The 25,818-nt window shown below is 49.0% G+C and overlaps 2 protein-coding genes and 2 pseudogenes across 2 annotated transcripts; 2 read left to right on the top strand and 2 right to left on the bottom strand.

Annotated features, from left to right (window-relative positions):
- Window positions 1-821: 821 nt before the first annotated feature.
- LOC107123795 lies at window positions 822-1,804 on the bottom strand (annotated as a pseudogene).
- Window positions 1,805-2,604: 800 nt separating this feature from the next.
- LOC107123803 (methionyl-tRNA formyltransferase, mitochondrial-like) lies at window positions 2,605-6,081 on the top strand. Its single transcript, XM_015427147.1, has 3 exons — window positions 2,605-2,805; window positions 5,002-5,214; window positions 6,065-6,081. Coding segments are annotated over exons 1-3 (387 nt in total). The 5' UTR covers window positions 2,605-2,632; the 3' UTR covers window positions 6,066-6,081.
- A 275-nt stretch (window positions 6,082-6,356) lies between these two features.
- LOC107123794 lies at window positions 6,357-7,331 on the bottom strand (annotated as a pseudogene).
- Window positions 7,332-8,181: 850 nt separating this feature from the next.
- LOC107123800 (methionyl-tRNA formyltransferase, mitochondrial-like) lies at window positions 8,182-25,416 on the top strand. Its single transcript, XM_015427143.1, has 9 exons — window positions 8,182-8,357; window positions 11,125-11,337; window positions 14,938-15,060; window positions 17,494-17,596; window positions 18,664-18,739; window positions 20,058-20,149; window positions 21,374-21,449; window positions 23,604-23,686; window positions 24,896-25,416. Exons 1-9 carry the CDS (start codon window positions 8,185-8,187, stop codon window positions 25,094-25,096), a joined length of 1,140 nt encoding a protein of 379 aa, XP_015282629.1. The 5' UTR covers window positions 8,182-8,184; the 3' UTR covers window positions 25,097-25,416.
- Window positions 25,417-25,818: the final 402 nt, after the last annotated feature.

Genomic DNA, 25,818 nt, shown 5'->3' with positions numbered 1-25,818 from the left:
AACCACACTCGCTGCCCAGCAGCACCCCTTAGATCGGAGACAATGACATCATTTTATTGGATTTTGCCCGCTTTAATTGTATTTGATGTCACGGCAAGCTAATTTGGGCCTCTGAGATGATGAGCCTGAATATAACTAAATAACATGTTCCAGAGCTGATGGTGTTGTTTGTTTTTTTTGTTGCTGCTTGTTTGTCTGAACTGTGTTTGTGCTTCTTTGGAAGCAGGGCTGCCAGCTCCAGGTTGGGATATACCTGGAGATTTTGGGGATGGAGCCTAAGAAGAGTGGCCTCTTCTTAAAGAGCCGTGTGTGTGTGTGGGCGTGAATGTGTGTATATGATGAATAAAATATTTTAAGACAAGGTGTTCAAATATTTTCCAAATCATTTCTAAAAAAATATGTACAGTATCAGATTGATCTAATTTCTGTGCACTGGGGACAAGCAAGTCCTAGGTTACAAACTGAACTCTCCCATGCAAGAACAAGATGCATTTCTTCCTTTAGGAGGTGCTATTGTCACAAGAAAAGAAAAAGGTTTCAGTTTTGTTTTTGCATGTGGGTGGGTATTCTGTTTGTAATCATTGTTTGGATACACTATATTTTTAATAGGCTCGTTGTGATAATTTCATGCCAAGAAAAAATGTCCATAGTCATATGTTACGTTCCTAAAAGACTGACTTTCAATCTGGAAAAGAAAAAAGAAGTACTAATGTAGCATTTTTTTCAATTTTTCAGAACATTTCCGTTTCCCCCCCAGAAAAAACGAGTTTTTCCCCCCGAGCATCAAAATTTCTGGAAATTTTACATCTCCAATACGGGCTTTCCTTTTTAAAAGAAAATGTAAATAGTACCCTAAAACAAAGCCCGAACTTTCCAGTCATTTGTTTATGGTCATTTTCCATTAAGAGAGAGGATCTGATTGCCATAAAAAGAAGGGAAATAAATGCCCAGTAGCAGGTGCTTCTCTGGTCTATTCATTGACAGTCAGGATGAACTGAATTCTCCCCAAAAACCGGTCCCTATGCGCATTATTGATGATGCCTACTCCATTCAGGCGACATTCTATGGGGATGGAGTGGTTCTTTCTAAGAGTAAACTGAATGGCCACCAGCGGGGACGTGTAATTCTCGTGTGTTAGTTTGCCATAGTAAGGAAAGTACATGGGATCAAATGTGGTGCTCGGATAGAAATCCGTTGCTTGGATATCACTCTCACTACCTTTCAGCACTTTGCACTCCACTGTCACGGGAGTCCCATAACCAGGCCGGTAGCCAATAATTCGGTTCATCTTTAGCAAGATGCACGGCCGTCCCCCGGAGTAGCCAAAAGTCTTATCTTCCAGCCCCGAGCAATTCCTTAATATGGATCGCTTGAACTGGCAAGCCCGTTTCATGGTGCTTTCTCCAGTGTCTTGAATGAAATAGTCGCCAGGTGTGCAAATGGCATTTCTGCTTTCTTGAATGCTGTTATTATAAGCTCCTAGGAACTGCTCTAAGTTTTTCACATAACGTTGCCACGATTGGGGATCCGACATCTGGAAAGAAATGCGGAATTTATGATCGACGTGCGGTCTAATCATAACTCCGGGTGGAGAAACTGTGTCCCTGTACCGAGGTGTGTATGGGCTCAGAGTCAGCAGCAAGACATACATACAGCATGCAAACATTCCGGCCAAGAAAAGGTAAAAAACTAGATAGAAGAGAAATATTTGGCCCCAGCTTTGAGCTGTCCTGCCCATGCATTTCCTTGTCTCTGGATTCCACAGGAAGAGTTTCAGCGCTTCGCCCCGCGTTTTCTTGGCCATTGCTGGTGGCTTCCTTTCACCGTCTTCTACATACTGCTGGGGGGGGAGGGGGAAGTTTATATCATTATATTGCCTGTTGAATGTTTTTAGTTATTTTTGCACAGGTTTCTTTTTCATTTAATTTACTCCCTTCTGTGCAGTGTCTCTGCAGGGTTCCCACATCACCCTTTTGGCTCCCTTCCCCTCCCCTCCCTGCGGCAGTGGTGTCCCACCCACCCGGCCTTTTGCCTCCGTCCCCCCAGCCCCTCTCAGTGAGTCTCAGAGCCTCCACCGCCGCAAGTTCCCCGTCAAGCCTCCAGCACCACCGGCAGAGTGCGATGCAGGGTTTTTTGGGGGGGCGGCTCAGTTCGGTGCCCTCATGATCGGCCAGCCCTAGGCAAAGGTCTAGTTCCCCTAGTGGGTGGACCGGCCCTGTCGGTGCTTCTCTGCTGTTTGGGCTACCTGGAGGTTGGCAACCCTCTTTGGAAGCCATTCTCAGCAACCGCGGACGGTGTTTAAACCGATCAGAAAAAGGAAGCTTCTCCGAGAGGGGCTCCAGTCCCGAGCCTGCAGCCGACCAGCAGGAGCCCGGCAGGCCGCGCTCCAACAGGGGACGCCAAGGACGGTTGCCATGGATACAGCCGCCCTTCTGTGGCCACGCCCCCCTGGCAACCGCCTCGCAGCCATCCCAGAAGCCCGCGCGGCGAGCCCGACCTTCCGTCAGGCGCCGCCTCCACGCCCAAGCGGCGCGGAGAGCGGGGGCGTCGCGCGGCGTTTGCGTCACGGCGGCGACGACGACGGCGTTCTCGGGTTCCCGGAAGCGGCGGGTGGCCGGGGTCGGAGGGGCCGATGAGGGGCCGCATCTTGCGGGTCTGGCGGGGAGGGGGGAGCCGCGGGCGGGGCCGGGGGACGGTAGCCGCCGGCGAGGCCCAGAGGAGGCGGGAGAAGCCCCCCTGGAGGGTCCTGTTCTTCGGCACCGACAGCTTCGCGGCCGAGACCCTCCGAGCGCTCCGGGCTGCCCGGTGGGTCCCTCGGTGGGGGAGGGGGGCGGATGCGGGACCCCAGAGGTCAGGTGACGGGGCGGAAGTGGGACCCCAGAGGTCAGGTGACGGGGCGGAAGTGGGGCCCCAGAGGTCAGGTGACGGGGCGGAAGTGGGGCCCCAGAGGTCAGGTGACGGGGCGGAAGTGGGGCCCCAGGGGTCAGAGGGGAACGTGAAGCTGAGGTGGATGCAAATTGATATGGGGGGGGGGAGAGAAGAGAGTGAAAGGGGAGGAGAAGGGATCTCAAGGGGGCTGAATTATTCTGGCTCTTCCCATTATTTATATTTGTGTCCTCAACCAGGGTTGCCAACCTCCAGGTGGCAGCTGGAGAACCTGTGGTTACAGTTGACGAGATCAGTCCCCTTAACTGGGGAGGTCTGGGTTTACTTTAAAATGTTCTTTCTGTTTTGTTTTACTCTATATATCCGGCTGCCACCAGGAAATTTTAAAAGGATTTCCAAACCTTTACGCTTTCTCTATTTCTGGGTAGGTATGTCGAGGGTTTTAGGCATTCAAGGTACTATGTGGTCCTGGGAAGTATTTCTTTCAGAGTGGGTACATTTGAATAAAAGAGGATTTGTTGAAGTAACTCACCAATAAAAGATTAACTCATTTTAACCAGGAAGGCTTAAATACTGAACATATGCTTGGTGTATCACACACTTTTCCCTCTTACTGACAGGGATCTGGGCATGTCACTTTGTAACAATATTTTCCTTAGGCCATATACGTTAACTGTTTCTTATACATTCAACTTCAGCTTATAACTGTTTCAACACAGACGGCTTCTCTCACAGACTTCAGAACTTAACAACCCCACAGGGAAGCTTATCCTTCTCTCTCATACATAGCTTAACTGCCCTTCAACTGACTTTTTCTACTGTCCAACAGTCACTCCTGATAGACCTTCAAATCATCCACACAGCATACATTCCAAAACCCCTCCCCCTCTCTGTCACTCACCAATCATATCACTTGCCTGGGTCCAGCACTCTAGATTATCATCACAGCCATGCAAACCAAACTTTTAAAAAAACACACAGACATATATAAACAAGGAATCGTTGCAGTAGGCTTCATGAGCTCCCTTGTCCTGAAGCCTCTGGCTCCCATCCCTGCATCTCCTCGCTAATAGATGAATGTTGTTTTGAACACACCCATCTCCACAGTGTGAACCTATGAGCAGGACCCCTATTCCTGACTTGCAAGCAAAAGGGAATGTCTCACTGACCTTAGTAGACCAAATGTAGCTTTCCCTGTCTGCGTGCCATTTGAAAGCTACAAAGGGCACACCAGCGGCTTTTCTACTGTGCCCTAAAACATCTGTCTTGCATATACACCATGCAGCCCTTCCTTTGTTCTTGGTTCCAAACAGTTTGGGGGAACTAAAAAAACTTCCTTGCTATTTTGTGATACAGGTTGGTCCTAGTGGAAAGGCATTATACATTTGGGCAATTCTTTAAAACAGTCATGTAATCTACGGTATGTGACAGAGGACATGTATGAACTGTACTTATTTGGATATTTATATGCTGCACGTCTTCCCAGTGGGGACCTAGAGCACCTTACCATGTCATTCTTCCCGCCCCCAATTCTCACAACAACCTTGTGAGGCAGGTTAAAGCTGAGAGAGAGAATGACTGGCCTAAGGCTACCTAGTGAGCTTCCATGGCAAGTGAGGGCTTGCACGTGCACCTCCCAGGTTCTAGTCTGACCAGTACATCACAATCCTGTGAAAACACAGGGCACTGTCCTACAAGGCGGACAGATAACAAGCAGAAGAACATATTGGATTTATACCCTGCCCTTCACTACCCAAAGGAGTCTCAGAGCAGCTTACAGTCTCTTTTTCCTCCCCCTCCCCACAACAGACACCCTGTGAGGTAGGCGGGGTTGACAGAAACTGCTCTTTTTCAAGAACAGCTCTTATCAGAACTATGGCTTGCCCAAGGTCATCCAGCAGGTGCGAGTGGATTAGTGGGGAATCAAACCCAGTTCTCCCAGATTAGAGTCTGCGCACTTAACCACTACACCAAACTGGAAGGGAGAGTCCATTCTGTAGATACAGAGGAGAAATTGGAGAGTCACGGGCAGTTGTGTGGGTATTGGGGTGATGGTAACTAGGAAGGGCCTTCAAGCCCTTCCTCAGGAATCCTTTTTATCTCCTCCTGTTGCAGAGAGCCGGGACCGGATCCACTTGTAGATCGCCTGGAGGTGGTGACCTTACCGTCTCAGCTGCCAAAGGGCCATGCTGTCAAGAACTATGCGGATCAGTTTCTGCTCCCCGTCCACCTCTGGCCAGATATCGGGCCTTGTGAGCACTTTGATGTCGGTGTGGTGGCATCCTTTGGGTGTCTGCTGAGCGAGGACATCATCCTGAAATTCCCATAGTAAGCCTGGGACTCTGAGAACCGCTAATATCTGCACTAGCTTACTAAACTGAGGGGGGGGATATACAGCATTGTGTTCCTCTGAAGTTGTTGGGGTGGGAAGCCCAATTCTATCAGTAAAGGTGTGCAAGGCTTTGGTACCTGCAGCAGATCTTTGTTAGACTTGATAGTTTACATACAATAACCCAGAGCCAGTATGAGGTATTGCCCAAGGAAAGACAGTCCCAGTGCACTCCTTATCGACACTTCAGGTCTAAAATTCAGCTGGTTTTCTGCTCTGACTTCCGAGGCAAAGGATCGAGGGCCAAGAGAGATGCCAAAGCCCAGAGTAGAGATGTGAAGGCCCGGAAAAATTAGGAAAAAAACAGTTTTTCCCCCTTTTTTTTCCTGAAGCCTTTTTGTTATTTTCCAAAAAATTGATTATGGAATGTTCTATTTTAACATGATGAATAAAATATTTTAAGACCAGGTGTTCAAATATTTTCCAAATCATTTCTAAGATATATATATATATGGTATCAGATTGATGTAATTTCTGTGCACTGAGGACAAGCAAGTCCTAGGTTACAAACTGAACTCTCCAATGCAAGAACAAGATGCATTTCTTCCTTTAGGAGGTGCGATTGTCAGAAGAAAATAAAAAAGTTTCAGTTTTGTTTTTGCATGTGGGTGGGTATTCTGTTTGTAATAATTGTTTGGATACACTATATTTTTAATAGGCTAGTTGTGATAATTTCATGCCAAGAAAAAATGTCCATAGTCATATGTTACGTTCCTAAAGTAACAGACTGACTTTCAATCTGGAAAAGAAAAAAGAAGTACTAATGTAGCAATTTTTTCAATTTTTCAGAACATTTCCGTTTCCCCCCCAGAAAAAACGGGTTTTTCCCCCCGAGCAGCAAAATGTCTGGAAATTTTACATCTCCAATAAAGCACACTATGTTGGATGGAGAATGGGTGATCAGCTGGTTCACCTCCGTTAGGGAAACAAATTCAGCACTCTTAAGTAAAAAAATAAATAAGGTGAATTAATACATATGGCTCCATAGAACTTTGATGTAGTGTTTTTTAAAAAATGACTTTAATATTGAATGCCATTTTTATGCAACCACGGAAATCTACTTGAACTACCTTGCGTGTTTTTAAAAAACAAAGAACACCCTCTCCTAACTTGTGTGTCTGTTTGCAGGATGAATGACTTGTTTAGTACTACAGTATATAATTCATGAAATATTATTTTGGGGCTTTCCTTTTTAAAAGAAAATGTAAATAGTACCCTAAAACAAAGCCCGAACTTTCCAGTCATTTGTTTATGGTCATTTTCCATTAAGAGAGAGGATCTGATTGCCATAAAAAGAAGGGAAATAAATGCCCAGTAGCAGGTGCTTCTCTGGTCTATTCATTGACAGTCAGGATGAACTGAATTCTCCCCAAAAACCGGTCCCTATGCGCATTATTGATGATGCCTACTCCATTCAGGCGACATTCTATGGGGATGGAGTGGTTCTTTCTAAGAGTAAACTGAATGGCCACCAGCGGGGACGTGTAGTTCTCGTGTGTTAGTTTGCCATAGTAAGGAAAGTACATGGGATCAAATGTGGTGCTCGGATAGAAATCCGTTGCTTGGATATCACTCTCACTACCTTTCAGCACTTTGCACTCTACTGTCACGGGAGTCCCATAACCAGGCCGGTAGCCAATAATTCGGTTCATCTTTAGCAAGATGCACGGCCGTCCCCCGGAGTAGCCAAAAGTCTTATCTTCCAGCCCCGAGCAATTCCTTAATATGGATCGCTTGAACTGGCAAGCCCGTTTCATGGTGCTTTCTCCAGTGTCTTGAATGAAATAGTCGCCAGGTGTGCAAATGGATGATCGACGTGCGGTCTAATCATAACTCCGGGTGGAGAAACTGTGTCCCTGTACCGAGGTGTGTATGGGCTCAGAGTCAGCAGCAAGACATACATACAGCATGCAAACATTCCGGCCAAGAAAAGGTAAAAAACTAGATAGAAGAGAAATATTTGGCCCCAGCTTTGAGCTGTCCTGCCCATGCATTTCCTTGTCTCTGGATTCCACAGGAAGAGTTTCAGCTTTTCGCCCCGCGTTTTCTTGGCCATTGCTGGTGGCTTCCTTTCACCGTCTTCTACATACTGCTGGGGGGGGGAGAGAAAGTTTATATCATTATATTGCCTGTTGAATGTTTTTAGTTATTTTTGCACAGGTTTCTTTTTCATTTAATTTACTCCCTTCCGTGCAGCGTCTCTGCAGGGTTCCCACGTCACCCTTCTGGCTCCCTTCCCCTCCCCGCAGCGGCTGCAGGCCATCCATCGCTCACCACCCCCCCCGCCTCTTGCCTCCGCCCCCCCAGCCCCTCTCGGTGAGTCTCACGAGCCTCCACCGCCGCAAGCTCCCCGTCAAGCCTCCAGCACCACCGGCAGAGTGCGATGCAGGGTTTGGGGGGGCGGCTCAGTTCGGTGCCCTCATGATCGGCCAGCCCTAGGCAAAGGTCTAGTTCCCCTAGTGGGTGGACCGGCCCTGTCGGTGCTTCTCTGCTGTTTGGGCTACCTGGAGGTTGGCAACCCTCTTTGGAAGCCATTCTCAGCAACCGCGGGACCACAGGCGGTGTTTAAAACACCGATCAGAAAAAGGAAGCTTCTCCTTCCCCTCAGAGGGGCTCCCGTCCCGAGCCTGCAGCCGACCAGCAGGAGCCCGGCAGGCCGCGCTCCAACAGGGGACGCCAAGGACGGTTGCCATGGATACAGCCGCCCTTCTGTGGCCACGCCCCCCTGGCAACCGCCTCGCAGCCATCCCAGAAGCCCGCGCGGCGAGCCCGACCTTCCGTCAGGCGCCGCCTCCACGCCCAAGCGGCGCGGAGAGCGGGGGCGTCGCGCGGCGTTTGCGTCACGGCGGCGACGACGACGGCGTTCTCGGGTCCCCGGAAGCGGCGGGTGGCCGGGGTCGGAGGGGCCGATGAGGGGCCGCATCTTGCGGGTCTGGCGGGGAGGGTGGAGCCGCGGGCGGGGCCGGGGGACGGTAGCCGCCGGCGAGGCCCAGAGGAGGCGGGAGAAGCCCCCCTGGAGGGTCCTGTTCTTCGGCACCGACAGCTTCGCGGCCGAGACCCTCCGAGCGCTCCGGGCTGCCCGGTGGGTCCCTCGGTGGGGGAGGGGGGCGGATGCGGGACCCCAGAGGTCAGGTGACGGGGCGGAAGTGGGACCCCAGAGGTCAGGTGACGGGGCGGAAGTGGGGCCCCAGAGGTCAGGTGACGGGGCGGAAGTGGGGCCCCAGGGGTCAGAGGGGAACGTGAAGCTGAGGTGGATGCAAATTGATATGGGGGGGGGGAGATAAGAGAGTGAAAGGGGAGGAGAAGGGATCTCAACGGGGGCCAGAAAATTCTGGCTCTTCCTATTCTTTATTTTTGTGTCCTCAACCAGGGTTGCCAACCTCCAGGTGGCAGCTGGAGACCCTGCGGTGACAGTTGACGAGATCAGTCGCCTTGGAGAAAAGGGCTGCTTTGGAGGTTGGCCTCTGTGGCCTTCTCCCCAAATCCCGCCCTGCCCAGGCTCCACCTCCCCAGTCTCATCCAATGTTCCCTCTAAGCTGTGGAGTCTTGTGAGCAAAAATTCTACTTCGTGAGCCCCTGGCATTAAAGTTGTGAGCAAGCGATTTGGCTTCTGCATAAATTAGTTTGCTCTGGAGCCCTCCTCCCTGAGCTAAGGCAAAAATGTCTGAACTAGAGGCTAAAAAACTGTGAGCTAGCTCACAATCACTCAGCTTAGAGGGAACACTGGTCTCCAGGTATTTCACACCCCAGAGCTGGTGGGCAACTGTAGCCTTAACACCGAGACGCTTCGCCATGGGCAGGTGGTCCTCCAGCGCCAGTCGGTCTAGGATTCTGGGAGAACCAGGGTCTGGTTTTGCTGAGTGACCTTGGGCCAACCATGCACTCTCAGCCTAGCCTACCTGGGCTGTTTGAGGATGAAGTGGAGGAGAGCAGAATGATGTTTTAAACTGCTTTGAGCCTGACTGAGCAGGAAAGTGGGATATAAGTAGATAGTAAGGTAAAGGTTTCCCTTGCTCGAAAGCCAGTTGAGAACGACTCTAGGGTTGCGGTGCTCATCTCCGTTTCCAGGCCGAAGAGCCAGCGCTGTCTGCAGACCTTTCCGTGGTCATGTGGCCGGCATGACTAAATACCAAGGCGCACGGAACGCTGTTACCTTCCCACCGAATTGGTACCTATTTAGCTACTTGCAATTTCTTGCTTTCGAACTGCTAGGTTGGCAGGAGCTGGAACCAGAGACGGGAGCTCACTCCGTTATGCAGCACACTCGTGTCCGTCATGCAGCACACTCGTGTCTCGAACTGCTGAACTACCGACCTTCCACAGCCTGCAGTTCAGCGTCTTAACCACTTGAGCCTCTGCAGCTGCCTTATAAGTAGATAAATGCATGCAAATGCTTTGTGTGGCTTTTGTGCCTGAGGGGTGACCCTTGGGACCTCTTTTGCACCATTGGAGCACATTAGGAGTCAAAGGAAGGGCTGTGGCTCAGTGGTTGAGCATCTGCCTTGTATGCTGAGAGCCCCAACTTTAGTGTCTGGAAGCCCCAGTTTAAAAAAAATGAGGTGGGAAATGGTATGAAAGACACCCGGAGAGCCACTTCCAAGGCGATGAGGCTGGCTGTGGCGTGTTGATAGTATACATTACAGTGAACAGTCTTTTTCTCCTCCCTGATATTTGCTTGTGTTGGTTTAGTCTCATGGGGTGGAATCCCTGCTGGGTTCTGTTTGTTAGAGTTGTAGGCTTCATGAGCTCCCTTGTCCTGAAGCCTCTGGCTCCCATCCCTGCATCTCCTCGCTAATAAATGAATGTTGTTTTGAACACACCCATCTCCACAGTGTGAACCTATGAGCAGGACCCCTATTCCTGACTTGCAAGCAAAAGGGAATGTCTCACTGACCTTAGACCAAATGTAGCTTTCCCTGTCTGTGTACCATTTGAAAGCTACAAAGGGCACACCAGCGGCTTTTCTACTGTGCCCTAAAACATCTGTCTTGCATATACACCATGCAGCCCTTCCTTTGTTCTTGGTTCCAAACAGTTTGGGGGAACTAAAAAAACTTCCTTGCTATTTTGTGATACAGGTTGGTCCTAGTGGAAATGCATTATACATTTGGGGAATTCTTTAAAACAGTCATGTAGTCTACGGTATGTGACAGAGACGTGTATGAACTGTACTTATTTAGATATTTATATGCTGCACGTCTTCCCATTGGGGACCTAGAGCACCTTACCATGTCATCCTTCCCACCCCCAGTTCTCACAACAACCCTGTGAGGCAGGTTAAAGCTGAGAGAGAGAATGACTGGCCTAAGGCTACCTAGTGAGCTTCCATGGCAGATTGAGGGCTTGCACGTGCACCTCCCAGGTTCTAGTCTGACCAGTACATCACAATCCTGTGAAAACACAGGGCACTGTCCTACAAGGGGGACAGATAACAAGCAGAAGAAGATATTGGATTTATACCCTGCCCTTCACTACCCAAAGGAGTCTCAGAGCAGCTTACAAACTCCTTTCCCTCCCCCTCCCCACAACAGACACCCTGTGAGGCAGGCAGGGCTGAGAGAGCTCTTGACAGAAACTGCTCTTTTTCAAGAACAGCTCTTATCAGAACTATGGCTTGCCCAAGGTCATCCAGCAGGTGCGAGTGGAGGAGTGGGGAATAAAACCCGGTTCTCCCAGATTAGAGTCTGCGCACTTAACCACGGCACCAAACTGGAAGGGAGAGTCCATTCTGTAGATACAGAGGAGGAATTGGAGAGGCACGGGCAGTTGTGTGGGTATTGGGGTGATGGTAACTAGGGAGGGCCTTCAAGCCCTTTCTCAGGAATCCTTTTTATCTCCTCGTGTTGCAGGGAGCCGGGACCGGATCCGCTTGTAGATCGCCTGGAGGTGGTGACCTTACCATCTCAGCTGCCAAAGGGCCATGCTGTCAAGAACTATGCGGATCAGTTTCTGCTCCCCGTCCACCTCTGGCCAGATATCGGGCCTTGTGAGCACTTTGATGTCGGTGTGGTGGCATCCTTTGGGCGTCTGCTGAGCGAGGACATCATCCTGAAATTCCCATAGTAAGCCTGGGACCCTGAGAACCGCTAATATCTGCACTAGCTTACTAAACTGATGGTGGGGGGGAATATACAGCATTGTGTTCCTCTAATTCTAAAGGTGTGAAAGGCTTTGGTACCTGCAGCAGATCTTTGTCAGACTTGATAGTTTACACGCAATAACCCAGAGCCAGTATGAGGCATTGCCCAAGGAGAGACAGTCCCTGTGCACTTCTTATTGACGCTTCAGGTCTAAAATTCAGCTGGTTTTCTGCTCTGACTTCCAAGGCAAATGATCGAGGGCCAAGAGAGATACCAAAGCCCAGAGTAGAGATGTGAAGGCCTGGAACAAAACCAGTTTTTTTCCGTTTTTTTCCTGAAGCCTTTTTGTTTTTTCCCGAAAAATTGAAAAAAAAGAAAAGAAAAAAATTGATTATGGAACATTTTATTTTAACATGATGAATAAAATATTTTAAGACCAGGTGTTCAAATATTTTCCAAATCATTTCTAAAATATATATATATATGGTATCAGATTGATGTAATTTCTGTCCACTGAGGACAAGCAAGTCCTAGGTTACAAACTGAACTCTCCAATGCAAGAACAAGATGCATTTCTTCCTGTAGGAGGTGCGATGGTCAGAAGAAAATTAAAAAGTTTCAGTTTTGTTTTTGCATGTGGGTGGGTGTTCTGTAATAATTGTTTGGATACACTATATATTTCATATGCTAGTTGTGATCATTTCAAGCCAAATAAGAATGTCCATAGTCATATTTTATGTTCTTAAAGTAACAGAATGACTTTCAAACTAGAAAAGACAAAAGAAAGGCTAATGTGGCATTTTTTTTCAATTTTTTCCTTAAGTTTCCGTTTCCCCCCGAAAAAAACGGGGGGGGGAACGTTTTTTTTTCCCGAGCTTCGAAATTTCTGGAAATTTTACATCTCTAGCCCAGAGCCACTCCACTCTGCAGCCATAGAGATGTTTGTAAACTGGGTGGCTCAAAGGCAGCAAAAACAGGCCTCCCACCGAGCAGGCTTGTGCTCCCCAGGGACACCGAGAAGGATGAGAGTCTGCAAATGTAACCGAAGCAGAGTGTGGGGAATGACCTGATGAAGACTGAACATGCTGTGGGAGGTGTGGAATGTTGAGCGCAGTTTGGTGGTAGTGGTGGTGGGGGAAAGGGCCAACAAGTCACAGGTGACTTACGGTCAGGGCTATGTTTGGGCAGGAACGCACAGGAACAGAGTTCCGGCTGGCTCCCGAGTTGGCCATGCCCATCAGGAACTCATTAGCATAATAGGCCACGCCCAACAGCAGAAACTCATTAGGATTGGCTGCATCAGGGGTGTGTGGCCTGACATGCAAAGGAGTCCCTGCTACAAAAAAAGGCCCTGGGGTTTGACAACAAACAAGGTAAACAGAATAAGAAGGGAAAGGTGGGTGTGGCTGGATAACCACACTTCTGGTAACATGGGGGTGCAGCCTAATAGGCTAATGAGCTGTGCTGTCAGGGGTGTGGCCCAATATGCTAATGAGCTCCTGCTGTTGGGTGGGACCTATTATGCTAATGAGTTCCTGCTGGGCTTTTTCTACAAAAAGAGCCCTGCACGGTGATGATCCTGTGGGATTTTCAAGGCAAGAGAACGTTCAGAGGTGGTTCGGCATTGCCTGCCTCTGTGTAGCAACCCTGGTATTCCGTGGAGGTCTCCCGTCCAAATACTAGCCAGGGCTGACTCTGCTCAACTTCCGAAATCTGATGAGATCGGGCTTGCCTGGGCTCTCCCGATCAGGGCTGAGTGCAGTTTAGAGTCAGTTAAAAAGGAAATAGGCCTTTTCAAGGGCTGGAGAGTTCATGGATACTGGGACAGGATGGGGAGGGGTGGATTTCCACATTGTTCCTGTCTCCTGCAGTTCCGCAGGTTACGGATAATAGCCGCCTCAAGTTTTTACTGGAAGTTTAGACCGTATGTGGTTGTGTTGTCTTTTTCTGTCTCTGTGGCCTTACTATCGTCTCCCTGGTTTGTGCCAAAGCCATTTTGAACCACTTTTGTTAAGCATGGCCAGGGCAACCAGCCCTTTGCACATTTTTAATTGGGAGTAGGTCTCGTTAAACTCGGTAGGACCTTCTTCCGAGAAAATATGCATAGGTGTGAACCGTAAGTAAAGGTAAAGGTTCCCTTGCTCGAAAGCCAGTCGAATCCGACTCTAGGGTTGCGGTGCTCATCTCCGTTTCAGAGCCGAAGAGCCAGCGCTGTCCGAAGACGTTTCCGTGGTCATGTGGCCGGCATGACTAAACCCCAAGGCGCACGGAACGCTGTTCCCTTCCCACTGAAGTGGTACCTATTTATCTACTTGCAATTTCTTGCTTTCGAACTGCTGGGTTGGCAGATCTGTAAGCCTGACTCAAATAGAATCGGATACAGTTTTTCAGGGGCTAGTTTCCAGTGATGTCGGAACTCTGGGCAAAACGGCCTTGTCTGTGCCTTGGTTTATGTGCGAATGTGGGCACATGCATTATCAGCCCCATAGCCAGAAATTTTGGCTTGGTGGGCCATGGGGAAATTTTGTGGGGCAGCGGGGGAGGGCACTACTTGGAGTTCAGGGAAGGCGTGCAACCAAGCAGCCGCCCCTCTCCCTCACCTCCTGCAGGATTTAAGGGGCCCACTGATTAGCTGGAGGGGCCTTTAAGTCTTGGAGGAGGGGAGGAAGAGAGGTGGCTGCAAGATTTTAAAGGCCCTCCAGCTGACCGGCAGGCCACGTGCTCTGCCGATCAGCTGGAGGGCCCTTTTAATGTCATGGGAGCGGTGAGGTGAGGGGGAGAGGAGCGGTAGGTGTTGTGGGACATTCCTCACATCGGAGGGGGTGGAGCCCCGAAATGCCCCACCATAGCTGTGCATTATCCTCCCTTCTGTTGATAACTTCACCAGCACAAATATACTTGGCTGCTTCCCTCCCTCCCCTCGTTCAAGCGTAGGTGGTGTGCATTGGCAGGGCTTGGAATTGTGCTCACGTGGGCATGAACTTCCAGTCATCCACACACACCGTCAGGGATCTGTGCTAGGGCTTTATGCTCTGACATTCAGGAGTCAGCCCCCTTGGGGGGTCCGACAGCTGCTGCCATGCCCACCCTGGCCAGGAAACACGTCATGTCTAAACATCTTGATTTCATAAATCTGAGACCTAAGGTTTGTGTTGCTTGTGATGTGAAGTGTAAGGGTGACGGAGCAGGATACATATGTAGGAAACAGGCAAGGTTCAAATTAAATAAATGAACTGGAGAAAATTGGGGTCTCTTAACAGTTGTTTGAAAAGCACATGGGCTCTGAATTACGTATTCCAAATGATAATGTTTTAAAGTCACTTAAAAACATTTTTTCTCGTGTGTGAGCATTCTTCCCCTATCCCTTTTTCTTCAGTATCTTTTGTTCCTTCACTTCCTACTGTGGTTTTTTTTGGGGGTGGTGGTGGTGGTGGAATTAATAGTCTAATTTTTACTTCTTAAACGCTTTGTTTTGGCATCTATACAGAATTTTAAGGTGTTTTTTTAAGTAATGGTTAACACCCACTTGTGTATGTTGCAGAGTTACTGGTCCTATTCTAATTTCCAAATGTTCTGATTCAGTGGCATGCTGAACGTCCATCCCAGCTGCCTTCCACGGTGGCGCGGCCCTGCGCCAGTAATCCACACGGTGCTCCATGGCGATACAGTCACTGGGGTGACAATCATGCAGCTCAGGCCTAAAAGGTATAGCAGCTCTTTCATTCCAAAGCGCAGAACCTCTCATCGTTGTTAGTTTTCTTTCCCTGGCACTTCAGATTGCATTGAGCTTTGTTGATTGTGTTGTGCTCTGTTAAAAAAATTGGCATGCCTTCAGAGAAGTACCCACATTTTTAGGAAGTCGCAGCTGACATTTCGAAATGCCTTGCGAAGGGGCTGCAAGCGGTGGCGAGGCGATTTTGTCCTTTAACAGCCATCAAAGCCTGTGGTTCTCTCACTGTCACAGATGCAAAAGTGGCTCATAATTTTCTCTTTGGTGGGGCACGGGCCCAAGAGGGTGGAGGTGGGTGAGCCAGTAGAGGCAAATTTGGGTTTGGTGGGTGTGCAACACGATGGTGAAATATAGCCTGTTGCTCAAGAACGTTAATGATAATAATCTTTCGATTGCTCAATCCTTGCAGAGCTGCTGGCTCTGAGCGATTTACAGTTACTCATTTCACAAGGGACTAACAATGCTTTATAGGGGTAAGGGAGGACAACACATATAATCTTTACATAGTACACGTCTTGCAGCCGACGGGGATTAGTTCAGCTGCAACTCAGACGTGATCCGGACGGCATTTTCCCCCACTCGGCTTGGCTTGGCTGGATGCCGTCAACTCTTCCTCTCCAGGACTCTTTGGGTCGCAGTTCCATACTGCCACCGTCAGGCTGGAACGGCCCATTATAGGCTTCTTGGTGCCGAAGAGATCTTCTAGGCTTTTCGATCTTGCGAGCCGAACCCGCCAACCCCCCCCCCCCGGGGGGGGGGGGGGTTTGGTGTGCCCACCCTCTCTAAGGAGTGGTACCCATTTTATCTATTTGCTGAAGCTTTCGAACCGCTGGGTGGATGGCAAGCTGGGGACAAGGCCGGTAGCTCACACCAGCGCGGGGCTAGTACTGACAGCAGTCCTGTTCAGCTCAGATGTTACTTGTAACCAGAGGATAAATCCCCTGTGCCACCGCTCACCCATACGTTATATCAAGTACTGGAAATGGAAAATAAGACATACATATCGCCCCCCCAGTATTGATGTGAGAGTCTTGGAGTGTGTTTGTTTTCTTTGTCGTCGTGCGGTGGAGTGAGGTGAAGAGTGAGAATCGTGTCCACTTCAAAAAAAAAAAAGAAAGGTTTGAGAACCAAGATGAATTCAGAACTTTATTACGGTCACTAGACCCAGACATATACATATAGTTATAATAAAAAAAAAAATTGTACAGAATAGAGAACGCACAACATGAAAGATTAAAACCGAGAACCTAATTAAAATACCGTTTCCGTGGCCTTAGTATCAGTACATAGAATCTAGCTGCTTGATAAGTGATCTTAGGATTTTTATCAGATAAAAGGCAGCCAGGCCTGGCTTTTGTTTGTGCAGCCAGGAATTCTATCCAGCAGTGGAGTAATAATGAGAACCAGGATGTACTGAGCAGTTTGACTTGCTTCTGAAGCAAAGAGCTATCCTCTGTTTCAGGGCCGGTTGCAGGTTTCAAGGGTCCCTCGGCAGAGTTCCCAGGCCCCCCTTCTGTCCGCTAGCAGGCCCTCACGTATGCCCTCTTTCCCTCTCACTGACCTGCATGCCTCCCACCTGCCTGTATGTCATCCCCCAGCCCTCTAGTGAACTCTCCCACTGCCTAGGCACACTGCTGCCTGCAGCCCCCAGTCACTGGGCGGTACATGTAGCTGGGAGCACCGTGGAGCGCTAGCAAATAAGATGTGTGTGGGCGGGGTCAACAGCAGCAGGTCCTGCCAGAAGTCCTGACCAGTGTTCCCTCTAAACTGTGAAGTCTTGTGAGCAAAAATTCAACTTTGTGAGCGACTGGCATTAAAGTTGTGAGCGAGCGATTTGGTTACTGATAAATCAGTTTGCTTTGGAGCCATCCTTTCTGAGCTAAGACAAAAATGTGTGAGCCGGAGGCTAAAAAACTGTGAGCTAGCTCACACTAACTCAGTTTAGAGGAAACATTGATCCTCCTGACACCTGGCAGCTACCTAACCTCTGGGGATGACGTCGCCAGCCCTACTCGGCTTAAACTGTCTGAGAATAACAAGATCCACACTCCCTATGACGTCTTTTTGCTCACCTTACTTGCGGCAGTAGATCAGGTATTCATTGTTCTGCAGCTATGTAGGTCAGTCATAAACACTGGGCTCTTGAAAGGTCAGCCCTGTGAAGGTGAGCACAGGTGAGTTACCTTACAGTGCCAGCCTCTCTTGCCCAGTACTAGTTTAGACAGACAGAGGGTCTCTGAGATCGAAGACGTTGAAGGGCTGCTTTCATGTAAACAATGATTCATTTGTCTCGCTCCCTTCCTGCTGTCGCCTGCATAGTTTGTCTTAAGTTTTCACAATCTGTTTTCAAGCTATATATGGATCCTGAATAAACAAAAGAGTGTAACATTTGTGTGTTTCATTTTGAGGTTTGATGTCGGTCCCATTATCAAACAGGAAACCATCGCTGTCCCGGCCCGCTGCTCAACGAAAGAACTGGAGTCGCTGTTGTCGAAACTAGGTGCAAACATGGTGAGTTTTTTAAAAAAATGTATTATATTTATGAATCGCCGTAATCCCCACAACCATGGTGCTCTAGGCGATGTGCAGATTAAAAGCAGTAAGAGCCATAAAACCATAATCAGACAATATAATTAATTAATTAGAACCAAGTGGCAATGTTCGTGGTTCCCTCCCATTTCTGGCCTGTGGGTGCTTTGTGGACGTGGGGGTGTTCTCCCCATTTTTTCTTGTGGTGTTTCTGGAATTTCTTTGCTGGGAGAACCCTTCCAGAGTGCTTACATGTCACTGAGCCAAGAGCTGGAAGCCCCTGGGCATCTAGTTGCTGGCTGATCAAAAGATATATCAATCAATCAATCAGTTTATTACAGTCAAAGACCCATCAGACAGCATACAGAATAAAAAACAGTCTCCAGATTATCGTAAGACATTACAGAGAGGGGAAAAAAACAAAAGATATAAACGGGGGTGGGAGATACTGCTGTACATGGTCAGGGGGGCCTGCCTACCTGAGGGACTGCCTTTCCTCATATATCCCCCAGAGAGTACTGAGGTCAGAGTTGCAAAACTGCCTGACTCTCCCTGGGCCAGATTGGCCGTCACCAGAAACAGGGCCTTTTCAGTGGCGGCTCCGCACTGGTGGAATGAGCTCCCGGAAGACATCAGGGCCCTGCGGGACCTTCTACAGTTCCGCAGGGCCTGTAAAACGGAGTTCTTCCACCAGGCCTTCAATTAGGAGCCGCCATTGATGAATGAGCTATTAAAAACTGAACTGTCATGGCCCTCATGTTACTGGCATTAAGAACAACTTTGGATACTGGCCTAGCTACATCAGACCACCTTACACCAATCGCCATCTGCACTTAACAGTACTTTATGTATATCGTTTGTTTCTGAAATTTTATCGTATTGCACTGTTGCATCTGTGTTCTATTGTATTTTAACCTGTTGTACACCACCTTGAGCCTGCCTACGCAGGCAAGGCGGGATATAAATCGAAATAAATAAATAAATACATACATACATGAGGTTTGCTTCTTTATAGAAAGTAATATATCAGGGGGGCCTTTTCCTCACAGCTCATTGCAGTCCTTCAAAATTTACCAGAATACTTACGGAACAAGAAAGAACAGCCAAAGGAAGGAGCGACGCTTGGTACGTACTGGCTGTTTCATGCGTAGCGTTAGATAGAACTGGTTGAGCCAGTTTGGTGTCGTGGTTAAGTGCGCGGACTCTAATCTGGGAGAACCGGGTTTGATTCCCCACTCCTCCACTTGCACCTGCTGATGTGACCTTGGGTCAGTCACAAACTCTGGCACAGCTGTCCTTGAAAAAGAGCAGTTTGTGTCAGAGTTCTCTCCGCCCCACGAACCTCACGGGGTGTCTGTTGCGGGGAGGGGGAAGGGGAATGAGTTTGTAAGCCGCTCTGAGACTCCAAGTGAAGGGTGGGGTATAAATCCAATCTCCTCCTCCTCTTCTTCCTCCTCCTCCTCCTCCTCCTCTTCCTCTTCTTCTTCTTCTTCTTCTTCCTGTAGAAAAGAGCAAGAGCCCAGGAGCACCCTAAAGACTAGCAAAATTGGTGGCATTGCTGAATGCCACTTTGTCAGGCCGGGCCATGCGTGCCATAAAGCATAACGCCAGATACCAGAGATAGAAACTGCATAAAAGGCAGCAGCTAGTAAGCTCCAAGTCAGTATATTCTCACTGCAAAGCCCCATGAGCTGGGAGGGGGGTGCAAAGGAAAACCCACATGGGTGGACTGAAGAGCCAGCGGTGCAGCACTGGGCAGACGCTTCCACGCTGCTCGACTGCCGCAGACAAGGTTGTTCTGCCATGCTGAAGCCACAATTGGAGTTGCTCCGCCCAGTCCCCCCCCCCGAGTAGTCTCCTATTCCCTTCTTTGCACTAGAAGAAGAAGAAGAGATTGGATTTATACCCCACCCTCCACTCCCCAAAGGAGTCTCAGAGCGGCTTACAAACTCCTTTCCCTTCCCCTCCCCTCCCCACAACAGGCACCTTGTGAGGTAGGTGGGGCTGAGGGAGCTCTTTCCAGAACTGCTCCTTTTTCAAGAACAGCTGTGCCAGAACTACGGCTTGCCCAAGGTCATCCAGCCAGGTGCAAGTGGAGGAGTGGGGAATCAAACCCGGTTCTCCCAGATTAGAGTCCGTGCACTTAACCACTACACCAAACTGGCTTGTGGGCCTCATAAGAGCCCTGGACGGGCCGGTTCCAGCCCCTGGGCCTTAATATTTGACACCCATGCCCTAGAGCATGTATGTTGGGAAGAGGAGGGTGTTGAGAGAACCCCATTTTGTAATCACTGTCTCATCGGCAGTGCATTTCAGTGAATGAATACTGATAACACAATCGTGTTGAGCGACAGGCTCAATTTAAAACAAAGCTGGTGGGTATGCTTAGAGATGCAGGCGCCAAACTGTGATGGTCTGACGTCTCTTGCTTTTATTTTGAAAGCTCCCAAAGTCACTGTTTCGATGAGCTACATCCAGTGGGAAGAACAAACCTCCGAGCAAATCCTGCGGATGCATCGCGCCTTGGGAGCAACGGTGAGGCCAGCCTGGCAAAGACATGCGGTGAGGCCAGCCTGGCAACCAGGGGCCGTCAGGAGGTCCAGCAGTGGGGCCGGGACACCAGAAGCCCTCCCACTGTTGGCATCTACCGTTAAAAAGATCAGGTGGCAGGTGATATAATAATAATAATAATAATCAACAACAACAACAACTTCCGATGTATTGATCGCTCAATCCTGCAGAGCTGCTGGGTCTGAGCGATTTACATAGGTTTTCACAAGGGGCTAACAATGATAGGGGTAAGGGAGGACAACATATAATTCTTTAAATCGCACACGTTTGCAGCCGACGGGGATTTTGTTCAGCTGTAGGCTTCCGGGCGGCATTCATTTCGGCTTGGCTTGATGACGTTAGTTCTTTCTGGGCTGCTTTGAGTTGTAGCGCCGCACTGCCACCGCCTGGTCGGATTGGCCCATTACAGGCTTCTTGATGCCGAAGAGGTCTTTTTTCCAGGCTTCCGAGCTTCCGAGCTGGACATTCCATTCGCCGGCTAACACCTCCCCTATGGGGGTTTACTGTGCCCACCTTCTCTAAGGAGTGGTACCCATTTTATCTATTCGCCGAAGCTTTCGAACCGCTGGGTGGACGGCGAGCTGGGGACAAGGCTGTTAGCTCACACCAGCGCGGGCTAGAACTGACAGCAACTCTGTTCAGTTCAGATGTTAATGTCAGGATCCACAGCAAAACAACGAAGTACACGCTTCTAGGAAGGTTTTACTTTTATTGAAAACCCATAGATGCAATAACACGAACACTGTTAGGAATGGTGGACCACCTATGCACATAATAGGGTATAGGGCATTCGTATGCACCCCCCCTAGCAATACCCAATTAGATGGGCTCCCAGGCGAGGGAGATGGCGAGAGTCTCTAACGGTAGCGAAGCTGGGAACTAGAATGATCCCACAGAAGGTAGACACCACAACTCCTCCAGTAACACTTTACAGATAAGTGTTGCAGCTGTGAAGCAATTAAGCGCATGGGAAGGAATGCAAAGCAATTAGAACGTCTCTCCCAACTCATGGCAGCTTAGCTGACAGTTAACCAGAGGATAAATCCTCTGTGCCACCACTCCAGAAAAGACTTCCGCTTCAGACCCTGGAGCACTGCTGCCGATCAAAGTCGACAGCATCAACCTTGACAGACGGGTGCTCTGACTCCGGTTCAGGCATCTTCACGTGTCCATGTGCCTCTTTTTCAGATGCCTCTACAGACCCTGTGGATGGGCACCGTTGTCAAGTTGTTGGATTTAGTGGACGTGGACGCTGGCCTTCCTGGTATCTGCCTGAACTTCTTTTTAAAATTATTTTATTGATTAACCAGAACAAAATATACAACATATCCAATACTCTAATACAGGGGTCATTTCGTAGAAAAAGAGGTGCAGGAGCTCATTAGCATAACTCATTAGCATAACTTATTTGCATATGCCACACCCCCTGACATCACCGGAAGTGTGTCAGAAGGCAACACCCACCGCTCAGGCTCCACTGGACTCTTTTGGATTGCTAGCTATTGGGGGGGGGGACGTGCAGATCTGTCCTCGCAGAGGAGGGAGAGTTTGTACCTGAATAAAACCTGGTCTTAAAGGTGCCCCTGGACTGGGGGGCTGGGGGGGCGGGCTCTGCAGCTTACCTGGCCGCTTCTTGCTCTGACTGAGGGCTTCTAGGAGCAAGGAGTGGGACTTATTGCATGTGCCCGCTCGCTGGGCTCTTTACTGCCAGAGCTCCGCTCCTGTGTGCTTCTGCAGGAAACGACCCCAGTCCTTCCTATTTGGGATAACATTATTTCACTTGCGATATTCTATCACCATATTCCACCCCTCTTCCTGACTAGCTTTCCATATATTTATAACATTTCCCTCAAAGAAGGAATTGCTTGTTGTTCTACACATTACATACGTCTCCCATATTTTATTATACCATTGCATCTTCGTAGGTGGTGTATCCTGAACTTTTTATCGTTCCCAAGCCTAAAATGTCGCGCAGCCGGTGGCTAAGCAAAACATTGGAGGAGCTTATGTAAAATGAAAGGGCTGTTTGTCCTTTGCCTGCCCTTGATGCTTCCAAGAGGGTTTTTTCTTGAGTTGGCCCTCTGCTGGCTTTCAGCACAACCCGGGCCAATGCTTTTGATGTGTTGGAAGCGTCTTTAACGACCAGCAAGGGATCCAGCAGGTATACTCAGGAAACAGTAGGCTTAGTTGTGTCCTGTTGTGACACCTAAGACCCAACACAACAAAGTAAATCTCAATCAATCAATCGACCTTTATTGGCATAACATACAGAACATAAGACTCAATTTGCTAGGAATACTGAATGCTTCCTTGAATGCTTCCTTGCTTCTGCAACACTTTCGATTATTATGTGATTCTGGGTTGTCAGCAAAAAGTAAATCTTACATTTATCAGGTTTCCCTGAATACTTTCTCAAGCATGGCTCGGTGAATGTAAGGCGCAGGTCCATGTAGAAAGTACGTGAAAGAAACACATGTTCAAGAGTTTCTATCTCTTGCTTACTGCAGGAGCACAATCTACTGTCGAATGGGATTTTTTGGACTCTCCCATATAATACTGCTGACGGCAACACATTAAACCTGGGTAACATATATGCTCTGCGTTGCCCCGGGTTCGTTAAACAAGTTAGATATTCAGCCTTATGCCCAGAAGGTAAAGGCCCCAAATTGAGGGGTGAGCATCTACTTTTTGCACGGCTTTCAAGAACCTGCCTCTCAATGTCAACCAGTCTTTGCCTGATCAGTCTAAAGGCTGACTCCAATGTTAAGCCCAACTGAATTGATTTTTTTTTTCTATATGACAAAGCCACGTAGAAGACCTGGACTCCGTTAACATATGAGCCATAAGTAAATCTAAAACGTAATTTAAAATGTCATGCCCTCTTGGGTTTGCCCTCTGTAAGACATTTGGATGCCGCAGGGAGTGATCCTCGGTGCCAGTCGTGTAACGAAGCTACGTGCTTTGAGAGCTGGCCCAAACCTCCGCGACCTTTTGGAAGCCTGGCAAGATCTTTTCAGAGGGCGGCCATGTGGGTCTGCCGTAGAACAGCTGGATGTGGATCTTGTTGGTCTCCAAGACGTTCCTGGACTGGAAGATCTTCTCATTTGGGATGGCTTTCGGTGGCTAAATTGGAGGCAGGTGGGAACCAGTGTTCCCTCTAAGCTGAGTTAGCGCGAGCTAGCTCACAGTTTTTTAGCCCCCGGCTCACACATTTTTGTCTTAGCTCAAGAAGGATGGCTCCAGAGCAGACTAATTTATGCAGCAGCCAAATCGCTCGCTCACAGCTTTAATGCCAGGAGCTCACCAAGTAGAATTGTTGCTCACAAGACTCCACAGCTTAGAGGGAACATTGGTGGGAACAGCTTTGCCTGTTACAGAAAAGCAATGTGTGGAATACGTACATATCTTTTGCATTCAGGGAGGTCGGCAACGGAACCTGGATCAAGCCCCGGATCAGTGGTCTACCATAAGCAGTCACAGACATTGATGGTTCGTTGCAAGGTAGGTTTGGGGTCTTTTTCCTCCTTCGCTGTTCCAGTTTTTACTGAGAGTGATTAAGGAAATGGCTGGGATTGAAGCTGCTTATTTGCACATGTTAGTTGAGAGCCAGTTTGGTGCAGTGGTTAAGAGTGCCGACTCTCATCTGGGAGAACCGGGTTTGATTCCCCACTCCTCCACATGCAGCTGCTGGGGTGACCTTGGGTCAGTCACAAGTTCTCTCAGAGCTGTTCTCTCACGAGCACTCCTCGAAAGAGCTCTCTCAGCCCCACCTACCTCACAGGCAGTGTTCTCTCTAAGGTGAGTTAGTGTGAGCTCGCTCACAGTTTTTTTAGCCTCTGGCTGTCAGCTATGCTGCCATGATGGGGGGGGGGATTAATTCTCTTCCTCTGTGGGCCAGATGCTGCTTCTTTACTTTACTTGCAGGTTGCTGGTGTAGGGTCTGGGATGCCAGGAACCGTGGGAGCGCTTTCGGTTCCCAGCTGCGGCCTCTTAACAGCCTGGGGACCTTTCTCCCATGCGCAGGAGTCTGGCTAATTGGCTTGTGGAAGGGGGGGTGCATACGAATGCCCTATATCCCATTATGCTTGTAGGAACGTCGCCATTCTTAACAGTGACTATGTTACTGCCTCTATAGCTCTGCAATAAAGTATAACCTTTCTGATAAGCGTGTACTCTGTTGCTAGCTGTGGAACCTGACACTGGCTCACACATGTTTGCGTTAGCTCAGGAAGGAGGGCTCCAGAGCAAACTAATTTATGTACTAGCCAAATTGCTTGCTCACAACATTAATGCGAGTAGCTCACAAAGTAGAATTTTTCCACAGCTTAGAGGGAGCTTTGCTCACAGGGTGTCTGTTGTGGGGAGAAGATGGGAAAGGAGTTTGTAAGCCGCTCTGAGACTCCTTCGGGTAGCGAAGGGCAGGGTATAAACCCAATCTCCTCTTCTTCTTCTTCTGCTATCTGTAAAGAGAACCAAATCATTGTATACTCCTTCCAACCACTAATATCCCTGTATGCCTACCTCCCAGTTTCTAAGATTTTGTCATACGTGTCTCTGTCTGCAAGCCTGGGCTGGAAACCTTGGCTTAAAGGTGGAATCGAAAACAGCAAGGGGATGAACTCTGCTCGATTCCTCGCCTGTGCGGCATGCTCATAAGACTGTTGGATGTGCTTCCCAGAGCTACCATCTATGCCCTGTTTCCCCTTCCAGGAAGGCTGGGTCGGCGTCAGAGCCCTCATCCTGAAGAAGAAACTGACGGCCACCGACTTCTACAACGGCTACCTGCACCTGTGGTTTCAGCAGGGTTCCAAGATGCCCCCCGGAGAGTGCAGGTTCCAAACGCTCAAGCCGCCAGCGGCAAAAAAGGCTCCCGAAGGAGCAGGACTCTGCGTGCACAACAGGCAGCACTGACAGGGCAAAGGCTTCCCGGTTGGAGGACCCCGGTGCTGTTGACTCTGGCAAGAAGGGACACTGGGATTTTTTCCTGTTGGGTCTGCACCTGAGGCACGATGCTGGTGGCTCACTGCATAGCCATCTGGCCGACTTGAAAACTGTAAGAGGGGAAGGTTGGGAAGAGCCAAAATCTGGCCGAGGTGGTGTGCACGACTGCTATGGAGTTCAGGCTACCAGAATGGTGAATTCTGGGGTGCTTGGAAATTGACCGTTTTTTTCAGCTTTCCCAGGTGGGTTTGCTAGTCCTGACTACGGAGCAATGGTGTGCTTTTGTTGTATTAAAAGTGCAGAACTGCAAAGTCACTAATGCAGCAATTGCACCCTTACCATATTACTGAGTACTAAATTATTTTTGTACATACCTTTCTCTGAAGCGTTTTTTTTTTTTTGCAATTCCTGAAGGAAAATGTAGACTCTCCTTGTGGCCTATGAAGGGCTGCATCCCCTCTAAATTCTGTGCGTGGACCACAGCTTTCCCTCCTCCCCCCGGAAGCAGCCCCTAACTTCTCTCTGAAATAGATCAAGACGGGTCACCGTTTTAGTCTGTCAGTAGCAGTAGGAAAGAGCGAGAGTCCTGGAGCATCTGAAAAACTAACAAAAATTGTGGCTCATGCAGTGACCCACGAAAGGTCCTCCCCTGCCACAAATTTTGTTAGTCTTTCAGGTGCTCCAGGACTCTC

Source organism: Gekko japonicus, unplaced genomic scaffold (genome assembly GCF_001447785.1).
Source record: "Gekko japonicus isolate JY-2015 unplaced genomic scaffold, Gekko_japonicus_V1.1 scaffold639, whole genome shotgun sequence".
NCBI lineage: Eukaryota > Metazoa > Chordata > Lepidosauria > Squamata > Gekkonidae > Gekko > Gekko japonicus.
The sequence above is the reverse complement of the archived record's forward strand: the minus strand, read 5'-3'. Positions and strand labels throughout refer to the sequence as shown.

Excerpts from the sequence above, each read along its gene's own strand:
- LOC107123800 (XM_015427143.1), top strand. The coding sequence starts at position 8,185 with ATGAGGGGCCGCATCTTGCGGGTCTGGCGGGGAGGGTGGAGCCGCGGG. Across the intron at positions 15,061-17,493 it reads ATGCAGCTCAGGCCTAAAAG|GTTTGATGTCGGTCCCATTA; the intron begins GTATAGCAGCTC and ends TTTCATTTTGAG. Across the intron at positions 20,150-21,373 it reads ATCGCGCCTTGGGAGCAACG|ATGCCTCTACAGACCCTGTG; the intron begins GTGAGGCCAGCC and ends CCTCTTTTTCAG.
- LOC107123803 (XM_015427147.1), top strand. The coding sequence starts at position 2,633 with ATGAGGGGCCGCATCTTGCGGGTCTGGCGGGGAGGGGGGAGCCGCGGG. Across the intron at positions 2,806-5,001 it reads CGAGCGCTCCGGGCTGCCCG|AGAGCCGGGACCGGATCCAC; the intron begins GTGGGTCCCTCG and ends CTCCTGTTGCAG.